The sequence below is a fragment of the Branchiostoma lanceolatum genome, chromosome 17 (assembly GCF_035083965.1).
Source record: "Branchiostoma lanceolatum isolate klBraLanc5 chromosome 17, klBraLanc5.hap2, whole genome shotgun sequence".
NCBI lineage: Eukaryota > Metazoa > Chordata > Leptocardii > Amphioxiformes > Branchiostomatidae > Branchiostoma > Branchiostoma lanceolatum.
In genome coordinates this window covers 12440080-12454442 of record NC_089738.1, presented here as the reverse complement: position 1 = coordinate 12454442, position 14363 = coordinate 12440080, and the positions used below count along the sequence as shown (strand labels likewise).

The following is a 14363-nucleotide window of genomic DNA, read 5'->3' as shown; positions in this document are numbered from 1 at the left end:
GGTCTCGTGTTTGAGGATAGCCCCACACATCCAGCACGTTAGAGAAGGTGACAGTCACCTGTTATGTCAATACTGCCACAAAGTTGGAAAAATCGCAACAATCTGCGGACCTGCACCGGTGTAGGTACGATTTCTAATTACCCGCACCAGACATATATCGTACCTGCATCACTCATTTTCCTTTCCCTTTTATTCCAGGAAAAAAACACAACGGTGATTAGAAGAAAGCTCCTCGTTATATATTGTAATCAATACTGTATATCAGGTTGCTTCTATAATAAATTCAAAGAAATTTGAATCCGCTACTGGTGAAAAGTACCTACTTTGGCAGCTAGGCTGGTTGTATTATGGGCCCGTGCCGGTATAGGTGCAGGAAGACATCAGAAATAAATGCACAGCTTCATCTTTTCTTGCACTACATTAGTCTCACCAGAAACTATCATAATTCCAACGGGTACCCTAAGACAGCGACTAGAATAAAATGAGAAAGCTCTTGAGAATAAAATGAGAAAGAATTTAGAAAGCTCTACTAGTGTAGCATCAACTATCCATGAGTGCACAGTTTGAATATCCAGGTGTTCAAGGTGTTCTTGAGAAGGCCTTGATAATGCCGTTTGAAAAAAATATAGTGGTCTTAAGGTATTATGAGAGAGGAAGTTATAAGCAGGTGGTTTTTCGAGTCTTAAATACTAGTATAAGAGAGCTTAACTCCGAGAAAACGTTCTTGTGGAATTAGACACGAGTCACGATTGTTGAGCTGCTGGAACTGAAATACAACCACCTCGCGTTTTTGTATAGTCGCAACTACTTCCAACATTTGAATGATCTTGAATATATCTTATTGTTTGCCAGCACACATGTAAAAATTCAACATGTTGACAGTTATGAAATATAGTACTATTAGAAGTCAGGCCAGAAATCTTTTTTATATCGTCCCTTTTATGAATAACGTAACGCGACATTATGTACATAAATATTCGATATTGCCGTTTTTAAATCCAGCAGATTACAACTTTTCGTAAGTTTATTTGGAAGAGTGTCGGCAAAGTACCAAGATATATCTAATGAACTATAAACTATGGTCACAAATGTATGATTTCGGCAGCAAAATTTAAATAATATTTAGTGTATTCGTTTCTTTTATGTTTATCGTTTTTTGTGCATATGTTGTATTATGTTATATACTTAGTATTCATCCAGTGGTGCCGCAGATATATCCAGCGGTGCCGCAAATACATATATTTTTAGGTACATACCGCTGTGTATTTTCTTTGAATATGTAAATGACCAAATGGATCTCATTCAAAGATACTACACGACTGTGACATGAGTGACAGTCACTGTTGAATCCACCTGTTGTACGTGGCTGCGTATGCAAATTAGCATTTTTTTCACCCTTTGATAACTGATGAAGTGCAATGGTGTGCGTCAAATTTACAGGCGTCCTTTGTAGTGACGTCTCTGCTGTTAGCAACCCGGCTTTGTCTATGTAACACACCTCATACCTTCCAGAAATCTCATTCTTGAATATAGAAGCAATTTCCTGTTAGTTCGTTTACAACCGCTTAGAATTACGGGAAAGATCATTAGGGGTTCCTCTGGCATACGGGCTGGGGATGAATTTGAAAGTTAGAATTCATGTTAGGATTCTAAAAACATGTAGAGAAACATGTAAAAATGACATGTTCTAATTACGTTTGCGTATTCACGCCATCATCAAATTGACCGTATGCTAAGATGCTTATTTCCTCATCAGATTTTGGCATTAATATTACTAGTATAACAGTTTTTACGCGACTTGGAAAGGGAAAATACAATATATATAACTGCGAAAACAGATCAAAATGCCTCTCCGTGAATTAGTAGGCTCTTTGATTGACTCCATGACCTGAAAGCGTGCCAGTTGTTAAACAAGGTTGGTGAATTACTAATCATGTCAAGCCACAAGGACATGCCAACAAACAAACAAACAAACAAACAAATACTAGTAAACGGACACACCGAAAACAATACCTCCGTTTTCAGAGGTAATAAAACAGATTAAGCAGCAAGGAATAGCAGAGATTGTATAGACTCTATACAATCTCTGCTATTCCTTGCTGCTTAAACTATAGACCACGACGAGGTGTTACATGCATCACTTATACAGATCCCAGTAATTACTCTACTTCAGCATCTTAAACATGTGCCAGAATATCAATGATCTCCAGAAATGATAACCTTTCAATCATACTGGATTACAAACGCCTCTGTTTGCATCATGATTCGGGCTTTACTTCTAAACGGTGTTGAATATGGAGTAAAGAATGAAGACATACCCTACTAACGTTATGCATAGGATACAGGTTAAAGCTATACATATGATGCTGAGGTATCACTGGCTAGGTAAACGGAGGTAAAGCAGTTATATATATTTTTCATATGCTAATTTCAGATTTTGTTTCGAAAATCGTGGCGTTTATTCCCCCGAAAACTGTTGCTTGTCCACATGAGCCCTTAAATTTTCTCCGCTCTTTCTGCAAGTTATCAAATACTATAGCTATGTAAAAATGCGTTATGGTCCATTCACAAACGTACAATCCAATGCGACAGTGGGCTATCAAGCGAAACCTTGCGGTTAATATCTAATTGCAGTTGCAATTTTTTCGGCAGCCTCATACTATAGTTCGGGCACAAAGATATTTGCTCTCGAGGAAATCTACAGAAGCAAAACGTGCGTACAGTAAAATGGAGGTCATTGAGTGACTGATCATGATGATGAAAGATATTGCAAGCCAGCCAAGCAGCTGAAACGTCTGACTCTTTAGAAATGTTTTCGGTATCGTCTGTATGTATGTATTATTGTGGTTGCATAACATAGCTGAAGAATCTATGAATGGATTGCCATGGTGTGTGGTATCATCATACGAATGATCAAGTTGATTTGGGTCGCATAGCGACTTCCCTAGATACTGCAGTAGAACATTTGTGGTCGGGAAGAAGTGGCATACATTTTGGCCCTCTAGCACCCTCCTTTGGAACTACAAGGGCGTTTTATTTGCAGGATTTGAAACAGGATAAATCAAGAAGGGATGAGTGAATTTTCATGATTTTGACCGACAGGCAACTTTGATGAAGGCGAACGTGGTGATATGTAAATTATGCACGATGCCTATTCGGAATCTGCACTTTTACTCACCTCCGCATGGAGCAGTGCTTACATATTGACGTCAGCAAGCCGACCCAAAGCGACCCACTGTACACTAATAAGTGGATTCTCTTTCATTAACAGCTTCTCCAAAACACCATTAACAGCAGTCATAACAAAAGATTAAGTGACTTAAGGACACAAAAGGGACTCCAAAACGTCTTTACCTTTCTCCTTAACCTTTAACCTGACCGTATTCAGACTTTCCGGAGATGCTTCTTCCTCTTTCTTTCTTTCAGTTTCCCATCAAACTCGAAACGTAATGCATGAGACGAAGCGTGAGGCTTTTTCGGTAGCTGATAGTGCATCAAGCTTCGCAACGGCTCGCATTTATATCCAAGCACACCGGTTCACCCCTTACTCTTCTCGATAAGTGTGTTGGATTCTTTTCTGTGCAAAGGTCTGACGCCTGGGCTGCCGGCTTTACATTTAAACAGGAGGTTTTATCAGATATCTTTTACCTTGATATAAGCTCATTGGTTTAAACAGACCGTCTACATCCATACCGGTAAAACTAAAGTTACAAAAACATCACGCCCCAAGGGTTATTCTTAGGCCCACTTGAACGCGTCGTCTCCAGAGCAAATCATGACGTGTATCTCAAGCAGTCTTCGGTTTGTTCAGGCGCCCTTAGAAGTGTATGTAAGTGTGGGGGCAAGTTAAGAAAGACTGTACTGTCTTTGTGAGCTCATTAAGCTTCAGTGTGAAGAAATATGGTAAGACATTTGAATGCTAAAATACATACATACACCGCTGTGCTGAACCGTACATCTGCTTGGAGATGAATGACAACATTGTTTTATACACTAGCCTCGTAGGCAGGCTCTACGAGTCGGGCATATGGTACATAAGTTCTAATCGATTCAACTGAGACGGCCCACAAGAAACTGGCTACCAAGACCTGATGTCAAAAAAAAAACAACACATTATAGGCCCCCAAATAGTAGCCTTCACCAGGCGTTCCTATGGGGGTATGGATCGTAGAATTCGGCCAAAAAAAGAAGAAATGATTTGGCTAGTCAGGCTACGGTAAGGTTAATGATTCCCCCTGCGCCTGCAAATGGTGGCCAAACCCTTTTGGCAAATATTCTCCCCATAGATGGCGTGGTTAGTCCGGTAGAGACTACCTAAAAACCACGACTCGCAGAGCCTGCTTGGAATTTTCGTCCTGGTGGGAAAATTGCCCTTAAGAATAGCCAGGAATCCGGGCAGAGCCGCAGAGATAACCGGATTACTCCGCCTTTTGTCTCTTCTCTTGAGAGTTCCACTCCTGTCGCCTGAGCACGTCTGAAAACGACCACAAGCTAGAAATTAGTAGGCTGACTTCCATGTACATATTGCAATTGGTTTAATCAGAAAGATATGTTACAATTGAACGGCTGTACATTGGACCAGTGTTTTACGGCTCTATTTATTACACAAAAAGCCTTTCGTCTACTTTCGTTTAGGTCCTGGTTAAAATCGATGTTTTTGTCACCATTGTCGGAATATCGTAGACTGCCAAACTCTTTGCTTGTTGATACAATAATAGAAATTGTTTGGCCAGTTTCTATTTTACAGAAGCTCAGGGTTTAGAAGTCTGGCATAGACTAAAAACATCATAGGCAGACTAACATGCAGACTTTAAGTATCTAAACCAAGATTACTTAAAAGATAACCGCGTCCATTCACTACTTTGTGGTCGAGCTGGAATAATAACGGAGATAAGGACATAATTACGGATTCTCGAAGAACAAAAACAACAACAACAACAATGACAACAGTACTGTCAATAGCATTGGTAAAATTTCCACTGCATTTTGGGTCTCCATCAAAAGCAACTGTGCGTTTTCTCTAATGTATTGTTCTATATTGGCGACGTACTAGTGCCGCGGCAACAGATGTACAATCAGTAGTCCTCTTATATGAAGATCTCTGCGACCCCGTTTTGAGATGCATGTGAGACGTCAGCGTTCTTCAACATGTCCAACTGACCGGGCTCTGCCGAAACGTGGGCCGCTGTTGTTGTTGCTGGTACCGCACCGTTTTGCGTTGGTTTGTCACTGACGCCGTTGGTTTGCGACGTGTGGTCGCGCTGAGGAGATGGATATGTCGTGGAGGCGCCAAGACACTCGTGTTGGGTGCTGCTCCTTCGAATCTTCCTTCCCTCTTGGAGGAGCCGCAGGGACTGCTCGGCCCGCGCCATCTGGTTCCAGGCCGAGTTGAAGAAGTGGCCGAGGCGGAGCGCGAAGAACTTGGCGTGCCGCTGACTCTCGCACAACACCGCGTGACATTCCAGCACGGGCCGCCCGGCCTCACCTACCTCTCGGTAAATCCAGGAGAAAACATTGTTCCTCGCCTTGTGGTCTGCCGAACAGAAGGCGATTCTTTGCAAGTCAAACGTCAGGTTGTCGTGTTGTTGCTGTTGAACGCTAACATCGTGGACGTCATTTTCCTCCGGAGACTTCGATAGCCTTATCCCGTGCGGTAGGATGTCCAAGCGGCCTGGTACCTCGACATTGCCGTTTGCGGCTGACGGTCCTAATAGCTGCGACACGGCGGCCTCGGTACACCCAGGCCCCGGCGTAACGTCCTCCATGAGCGGCACCTTCCCGACATACACGACCATAAATCCAACGTGACGCGTCTTCTGCCGCGACGCCTCTGTCTCGGACAGTTCTATGGCTTCGACGTCCTTCCCACGCCGCAACGTCAGTAAGGAGAGAGACTTTCTCAGCAACATGGCTACACCTTTCTTTCCTCGGCGTGCTCCTGCAACAACAATAGAATACAGAAATGTTACAGGAGATTATACAAACCGCGTGGGGCTGGTCGACCTCCATTGGAGGGGGTAGCCATGGCGACTACTGGTTTGAATAGCAAAGGAACACAACAAAAGACTTCCTTTTTTTAATAATGAAGCCTATTTTGTGCTTGATGCCCACGAACAAGGATTTGCTAGCCATCCGTGCTAGTATTAGCTAGTTGGTCGTAGTCCAAAAAAGGCTAGCTACACTGGCAAAAAAATAGTCAAATTTAGCCACAGAAATCTATTGGGAGGATGATAATTTGCTAGGGGAGTTTGGTCACCATAGAGTATTATTTGCAAGGTTACCCTTACCGCGAGCTCACTCTCCTAGCTATTTGTTGGCCTAATTCTGCTCTCCATAAGCCCCTGAGAAGGCCTGCAAAATACGGATGCCTAAGAGGCAAGGAATACGGTTTACCCGAACGGCAGAACAGTGTAGGGTGCGGACAATAGATAGGGAAATATAAGTACACAAATGAAGAAGCTTTCACAGGAGGTTTGAGAACCCGAAAATTTCTGAAGCCAGGGGGTGATTTGAATACAAATATCATCGTTATAGTAGCGCGTATGTCTGTGCTGTGTTATTCATTGCCTGTCTTCAACCTATTACTACTACGTCACTAAACAACGATATGGTCCCATCGTGTCAAAAGAGATTAATTGCCACAATCCTCAGAAGTATTACTCAAAACGTACGCGATTGCTTGCCACTAGCACTGTGAAAGATTTAAAAGACTACCGTAGAATTATCATCCAATCCCAATTTTCTAGCATCTGCTAGCGTTAAATCTTTCAACTTTATCCATAATTATGGCAAATAAAATATGCAACTAACATCACTATTGAAATGCAGCCTATTTACTACCACTGTACCCAGGTTATCGCCGTTTACATGTTTCACGAGCTATTGTTTCTTCGGTCGATAAAAACCATTAATAAAAGAGCAATAAAGACATGGGCCTATAATTGGCTACATCATAAATTATATGAAACATATGGAACTATTAAGTGCAATAGCCTGCAAGTCAGAAGGTACAACGTGTACGGTGTAAACCTTTTTAGCAGCCCTTGATATAATGTCCTTGAAAACTAAAGCCGCCTTGTACTAATAGCAAATGGTACAATTGCTTGTGGAATTAGCTTTTGTGTTAATGGCTCTGGACAGACCAATGAAATATGGGGGGCGTCGATAACTCGCTTTTATTTCCGTGTTCCATAATATTTATGAGAAAGTCAAATGGAGGTGTCTATATTCTACTCCAGAATAAGATTACCTTGCTTAAGTCCACTGCTACCGTGATTTGTTACGATGTCCCAAACATTTCCTATAAAAGCTGAATTTTTAGTCATGTATGTGTCTTGATATCAAAGAATTCTGAATTTAAGATATATAATCATATATCCAGAAGTTAAGCACGACATAGTAAGCTGCATTCGCTGCGCCTAAACTCGTGACCTTTACATCCAATACGTTGGAAAAAAATGAAAGTCGACCGCTGTTATTCCAGTGCTGACCGCAATGTTGCCACCCTCCAACTGCCGACCTAATCCTACTGACCTCTCCGGTCAACATTCTCTCCATACCACAACAAAAATAACCCTCCTTAAAACGTAGTCCCCCCATCTCTCTACCCTGCCAAAGTCACCCGTGAATGGAGGGCTGTGTTCAAGTGTTGTAACATTCCACAGGCACAGATATTTATAGTGGAGGGTCCGACTGAGCCATGTTTTCTTTTGGTACCAGAAACAAACATTTTGATGATATTACTTAAGTGTGAACATCTTTTTTGTAGTTTAAACCCTTGTGAACTTTATATATGTATCAGAAATTTTCATATAAAGTTGAAGAATGAAATGATTAACACTTTTATGGAAGAATACAACAATACAACAGCAAACGAATCATAATACTGTTGTAGTATGATTTAAGCAGTAGATTTCCAAAGCTTTTGAATTTTGTTGAAGCTAGAAATGGTGCATATAAAAATGTTCCAAAGGTTTCAGAAATGACTGTCCCACAAACTTCCTTGATAGGTAAAAAAACGATTATTTTGATTATGACAGAGATAATTGTATATATCAATTGTTATAGATATTAACATGTACTTTACAAAGGTTACCGAGTAGTAAGACAGAAAGCTCACGAGTGCGTGAACTGTATCAATCCGCGTGTTTTTATATCTTGGCTACCCCTAAAAGAGCCTCTGCAGAGTCTGTACAGTCGCCTGCACAAAGCCTTTCTCCCCTGCACAATGACGTGGATGATAAACAGATTACTTTCTATTCCTGTAAGCCCGTAGTACTAACAATGCCGAGGAAACAAGGAACGGGTGCCTGGTCGTGCCAGGAGCCGATTATCTTGCTTCGCGTCCTGAATAATTGATCTACATACGGTCCTAGAGAGGATATTCAAATCAGAGGATTCTGCGGTTTTCGCTACGTTTGAGTTGGCAGAAAAATATTAAAGAATATAGTATTACAATTTACATACAAAATACTAGTATAACAACGAAACAGTGGGCTTTGAAATTAAGTTGAATCGACTTAACATTTCCGCGTTACAAGAAGATGCGGAAAACATAACAAGAAATCGTAGATCTCATACCTTCGTGTTATTTAAGTTTTTGTCAATTTCTTGGTTAAGTCATAATTATGAATATCTCGCTGATGCTGTCTAATGCATCTTCCCCGCTTCTCATAAGACAGCAGACATGCATTTAGCAGGGAATTTTAGACTGACAAAATGAGATTATCATGGGATCTTTGTGACACACAAGCAAAAAAACAAAAACAACTCAGGCAGACACATCGAAAACATTATTCACCCGGTCATGATATCAATAACGGGGAGCCAGAAGACGCAACGATTTTGCCTACCGACATCTGCTTGGACACTACTTTATATTTGTAGTCAAAAAGAGTGTAAGGGGTTAGTCGGCCCAGACAGAGTACACAGTCCGTGAACAGAGTCTGCTGTAGACGCTACATCGGTTTCAGTCTGGCGTACTGTATATTCAATTATTATCGTAAGGATTTAATTTCGCGTTTATAATTTCACGTTAGGAGTGGAAAGGAGGTTTCGCGGTCAAAACAATGCTGTAACACACAGCTAACATATTCGCGCCGTCAAGATGTCGCGGTGCCGTAAAAAATAAAACACCCGCTAATGTTTAAAGATTTACAGTATGGTGTGACGGTTGCGCGGGCAGCAATGGTTTATGTAAATCTCTCTGGGCCATCTATCCACCATGAAATCTATACCACACCGCCCCAGATATCCGCGCCATTGGTTTGAAACGGGCGCACGCCGCAAATCACAAATTGCCATACCGTCGAGCAGATCGTACATCCTGGATTGCTTAGGAACTATTCTAAATGTCTCAGGAATGCGTGTTGGCAAGGGTAACCGTTGATTTTTCGTGGCTGGGTGCCAGACGTGCTATTTACACACTCAACATCACCATTAACACTGTAATTTGTAGGTTGAGGATCCTTATCCAAAGTAATCATGAGTGAGAACCATGTAGTGGAGACATATCTGCAGTTTTCCGCTAGTAGTCATTTCCTAACGAAGACGTATGAATAAAATAGCACGTAATTCCAGACTGGACGATTCAATCAGCCCCGTGTAATTGAACGAAAGAATCTGGGAAGCCGGACCACTGAAGACCGGATATCGTCTGTAAGTGTCTGTGATAGACGGAAAACCTTTTCTTCAGACTCACTACTGATTACATGTCGTTACTTGAACTAGTGACCAGAAAGAAATCTGGAAATAACAGTTTATTGTGTTTTCAAACGGAAGATTGGCACTGGAAAACTGGCAGTCGTTAAGTTATCCACTCGGCCGAGACCGTTGACATATATATGTTCCTGTCAGCAATAATTTTTTGCACTATTGACAGGATGTTTGTCAATAGGATTTTTTGCACTATCTACATAATGGTCCGGTCAATAAGAGTCACTTGTACTATAACAAGATGTTCCTGTCTGAAGTAAGAATTTTGCACTATTGACAAGATGTTCCAACCAATACAACATTGACACTATTCAGAGGATGTTCCTGTCAACAAGAATGTTTCGGCACTATTGACAGAATAATAATTTTTGGTACTAGGATGTTCCTTGTAAATAATACATCGTTGAATCTGTCAACCCCAACCCTAACGATAATACTGTAAAATGGGGCAAAAACAACACTTATCTACATTCCTCAGAAAGAAAAACTGACTAGACTAGATCTAGTAATCAAAATGAATCTTGAAAAAGAGTAAGAAAACCCTAGCCCTTTGCTTGTCTGTCCCTTCCGACTGAGCCAATTCGTAGATTCTTTGAATGGATGTTTACCGATTTTTAAAAGGTATTTCTGTGCTTCTTGTCAATAAGACTTCTTCCACTATTGACAGGAACACACTGCCACTAGCCATGCTTTATCCACTTTAATACACAGCACGTTTCTTATAGCTAGACGAGGAAATCATAATCACACCCCGGCCTATTTCATCAGAACCGTTTAAGTATGCCTGGTTGGATCTATGCATACTGAGGGCTAAGGATAGTCATCAGACACAACCAGACAATTTTGCGGGCTGGGAAAATACTGCGGCAGACTAGAAACTGGCCAAAACATACAGAAGATAGAATAATTGGGCAAGGGGTTAGAGTAAAAAAAAAGAAAAAAAATTGAACCCCCGTAGTCAGTTAATCTCTCTGGAAAATCATTATATCAGCCGATTTCTACAATTTTTCCAGCCCACAAAATTAATGGATATGGCGTAGTCTAGGGCCAATGACAAACCCAAGGAGGTTAACCTCCTTGACAAAACGGATCTCCGCACACTCCATCACATTTCCCATAACAACTGTGTGTTCGCCATCTGTAGTCCTCAAGGGTACAACAACATTCACGGATGACTGAAATATCATCAGCACATAGCATCAACATGCTAGTACACATACGATGCGACTTCCTTACTAGTGACATACACATAAAGATAACGGTTTGAAATTTCAGCATGGAAGCGAGCTCTAGATAAAGATAGCGTCTATAGTATTACCTCTCGCTTGTCAGCGAATCCTTTGTGTGGTGATGGCACACGGGTGTACAGCGTCTGCCTGCCGACAGTTGTTGCTCGTAGCTGGAATATTAGAATTTTAAGAAGAAAATGACGTTACTGAAGAACGTTACGTTGCGTTTCATGTGTTAGACGGCCGCCATGAACATCTGTTTACTACTCGGAGACCTGAATTGCCCGCGTGCGAGCGGACATTGCCTAAATCGGAAAACTGTCCACAACATCGGTGCGGCTATCCGTCATCCTCGGGGGGCGAGTTGGAGTTCACTGGCGGGCCCAGCAAGGGAGGCTCTCTTAGGGTATTCAGAGAAAATCCATAGCTGGTATTACAAGGTAGAAAAGTAAAGAATATCACATACTGACACATCCTCAACCCATGAAATAGCCACTAATGCGAAAAAAGAGTCCCTTGATTTACGAAGCCATGTTTGACAGCCATTGTCGTACTTCTCAAATTTGCGAGAGCGCTTTTGTTTGAAATGAACCTTAATCAACTTAAAAATGTCAATTTTTCTGTGATCTTAATTGCACGTGAATCGAAAGATTTTTCTGAGCTCTAGAGAGGGTAGAGGCAACGGGTGTTTTTCTATGTTTGGGATAACTGCTACTGCTCATACGACATCTACTATATAAACCTTCGAGATGAAAACAAACTTTCTTGGGCGTGGGGGTGACCTTCACACTGAAGTGACGATTGGATAACCTCCAAGTTTGATCTGTGCCAAGAGCTCGAGTACATGGACATGAATCCAGCTCACAGCTATGCAGAGGTTCACGATTCTAAGTACGCATGAGCAATGTCAAAGGTGATGGGCCCCAGAGACAGAAACAAAACACGCCCGACATTGTTATGCAAATCGAAGGACAGAGTCTCGAAATTCTCAAATAAGTCGCAAATTCAGGTGACAAATTGGCGCAAGTTTGCGGCTTTCGCAATTTTGCGCAGTCCAGTGAGATACCCGCTTTACACTGACAATACATACCCTTTACACTCGAATACCTTCACACATCATCATCATACGTGCAATTATAAACTGTGCCAAGAAGTGCACGCCACAGGTGTTCGATAGCTGCGGCAATTACTGTTGTCTGCGATGCATTCCAACCATCAGTAAAACGGATGAAATGTCGCTGAGGATATTGGACCCGGGAAGGAAGACGCCAGTAGCGATACATCAAGGAACGGAATGCGTAGTACGAGTTGGGCATAGGAAAAATAATGTTGTGTGTACGATTACGGTCCTGAAAAGATTAGAGCCAGTAGGCAAAGATTATATATGATATTTTTTTTTTTAATTTCCGGCGGAAGTGATCCAACAAATGTAGTTTAACAATGTTAACTGAAATGCATCAGGACACTGGTATATTCTCAGCTTCGTATTTTAACTATAAAGATATACATTGTACAAGCATAATTTTCTATTTCAACAGAAATGAAGAGAACATGTTGAAAGATGAGTTTGCAACGTTTCCATCAATCAGATCGACAATTTTAGGTCCCTTACGAGTAGTCGCACCCCCCCCCCCCTTCCCAAAGATGGCTAGGCTCGGCAGGCTTTTTCTAGGGAACAACACTACAATGTTTCCCTACACCTTATCAGTGTTTAAAAATGGCATTTTCGCAAAAGGCTATACACGTACCTGGGCTGTGAAGATAATAAAACGTCCCTTTGTCGACACTAGATTGAAGAATCGGGCGAGTTGTACCAACAACACAGGAAGCTGCAAATGTGAAATGATTCCCGTGCCCTATAAAAATCCACTCAGACGTTAGGATTGCAATACCACGGGGAGCTAGTCACGCTGGCGAGTGGCCCAGGTAATAGGAAGTATAAACACGCGTAAAGAGGATGTATTATGACTGCGTGCGCGGTTCCGTTCCAGTGCGAGAATGTGGACGTGATTCAGTGTCTGGGTGCGCTGTGCGTGCGTGCGGTAAAAAAATGGTGGCGCGACAGCTGTCGGTATCTACATCACACTGCCGTGCTAGCCTCCTTACAGGATCTACATGGCGGGCTTTGTTTGGCTTATATAATATGATTTATCTCTGATGGGATATCATTTCTAATGTATTCATTTCATATCAGTTCTATTGCCGCGGTCACAAGAAACCGAACACAATATAAAACTGATATGCGATCAGAAAAAAAAGCATATCATAAGTCCAAAAAGCCCGACTCGCGGAGGCTGCTGACGAGGCTACTACCGTCCCGCCGTGAGAGTCCAAATTTTACGCGGGAATTTAGTATGATTGACAGGTGAAGTGTGCGACCGTTTGTAAGCTGTTACCAGAGTAGGCCTAATGGCTGATAGCCGCGAATGATATGTGAAGGATAAAATGAGGGGCAAGGACAGTTGTACACATGCAGATACGGTTATAATATTTTTGTCCTGGGATATTCTTCCAATAATTTGCATTCAATCCTTCTAAAGGAGCCGTCCAAGGAGATAATCTACTACGTCAATTTACTTGCCCTAAAGAACTTGACCACCCATCCTCGTGAGGCGTCGTGCATTCAAAATCCGCAAGGAGGCAATTTCCACTGTATTACTACTACGGTAAACTACTGTTCTACTACTAAATCGATATATCTGCGATCTTAAAACACCCGGAAAACCAACCTTTTCCTAGGTTCTCTACTGCAAAATCAAGTCCCCACAAAAATAAAAGAATTTACAGAAATGAGCAATATAAACTCAAGATCCTTTTTAAGGATTTATATGAAGCTCGGTATGTGGGTAGTTTAGTGAGGTCCCAACGAAACGTGGCGATTTTTGGCCCCTACTGCCCTCATCATCTTGTCGTGAGAGTGTCACGAATGAACATCACCCTCCCCTAGCACCACAGTATTCAGGTACAGCAGCATTACAGGCTGATATGCCCGTCTTGAAAGTAGTTCATAGACAGCTGGTCTACCGGCAAGGTCAATGACCTCAATTTGGGACACCCAGGTGGCTTGGGACTAGTTGAGCATCAACTGCTGTAGCCCACGATAAGGCTAGGACTATGGTATTTAGACATTCACAAAAACTCTAAATAATTCGTTCAAGTATGAAATCTTCGAATTTTTGTTCAGCATTTTTTGTACCCAAGAATTGCAGCATCAAAAATTCTAGATCTGGCTATGAAAATTGGAGAGTCAAATTTCAAATTGCCAGCCATATTCTTTAAGTAATAATCACAACATTTATGCTCAGGCTCACTCTAAAACATAATATGACGTCAGTCCTAACACCTGACGATCTCATAATCTACTCAGTTTGCTCCTAACACCTGCCCTTTTAGCCTTGCACATATAATTGGTCCAAGTTA

At 41.8% G+C, this 14363-nt stretch overlaps 1 protein-coding gene across 2 annotated transcripts; it reads right to left on the bottom strand.

Annotated features, from left to right (window-relative positions):
- Window positions 1-4518: 4518 nt before the first annotated feature.
- Window positions 4519-13015, bottom strand: LOC136422410 (PTB-containing, cubilin and LRP1-interacting protein-like). 2 transcript variants are annotated; one of them, XM_066410178.1, is made up of 3 exons: window positions 12692-13015; window positions 11033-11113; window positions 4519-5938 (listed from the first exon to the last, which is right to left on the bottom strand). In XM_066410178.1, exon 3 carries the CDS (start codon window positions 5907-5909, stop codon window positions 5088-5090), a length of 822 nt encoding a protein of 273 aa, XP_066266275.1. In that variant the 5' UTR covers window positions 5910-5938; window positions 11033-11113; window positions 12692-13015; the 3' UTR covers window positions 4519-5087. The 2 variants fall into 2 exon arrangements, with proteins under 2 accessions (XP_066266275.1, XP_066266276.1); XM_066410179.1 differs by lacking the exon at window positions 11033-11113.
- Between the last annotated feature and the right edge of the window lie 1348 nt (window positions 13016-14363).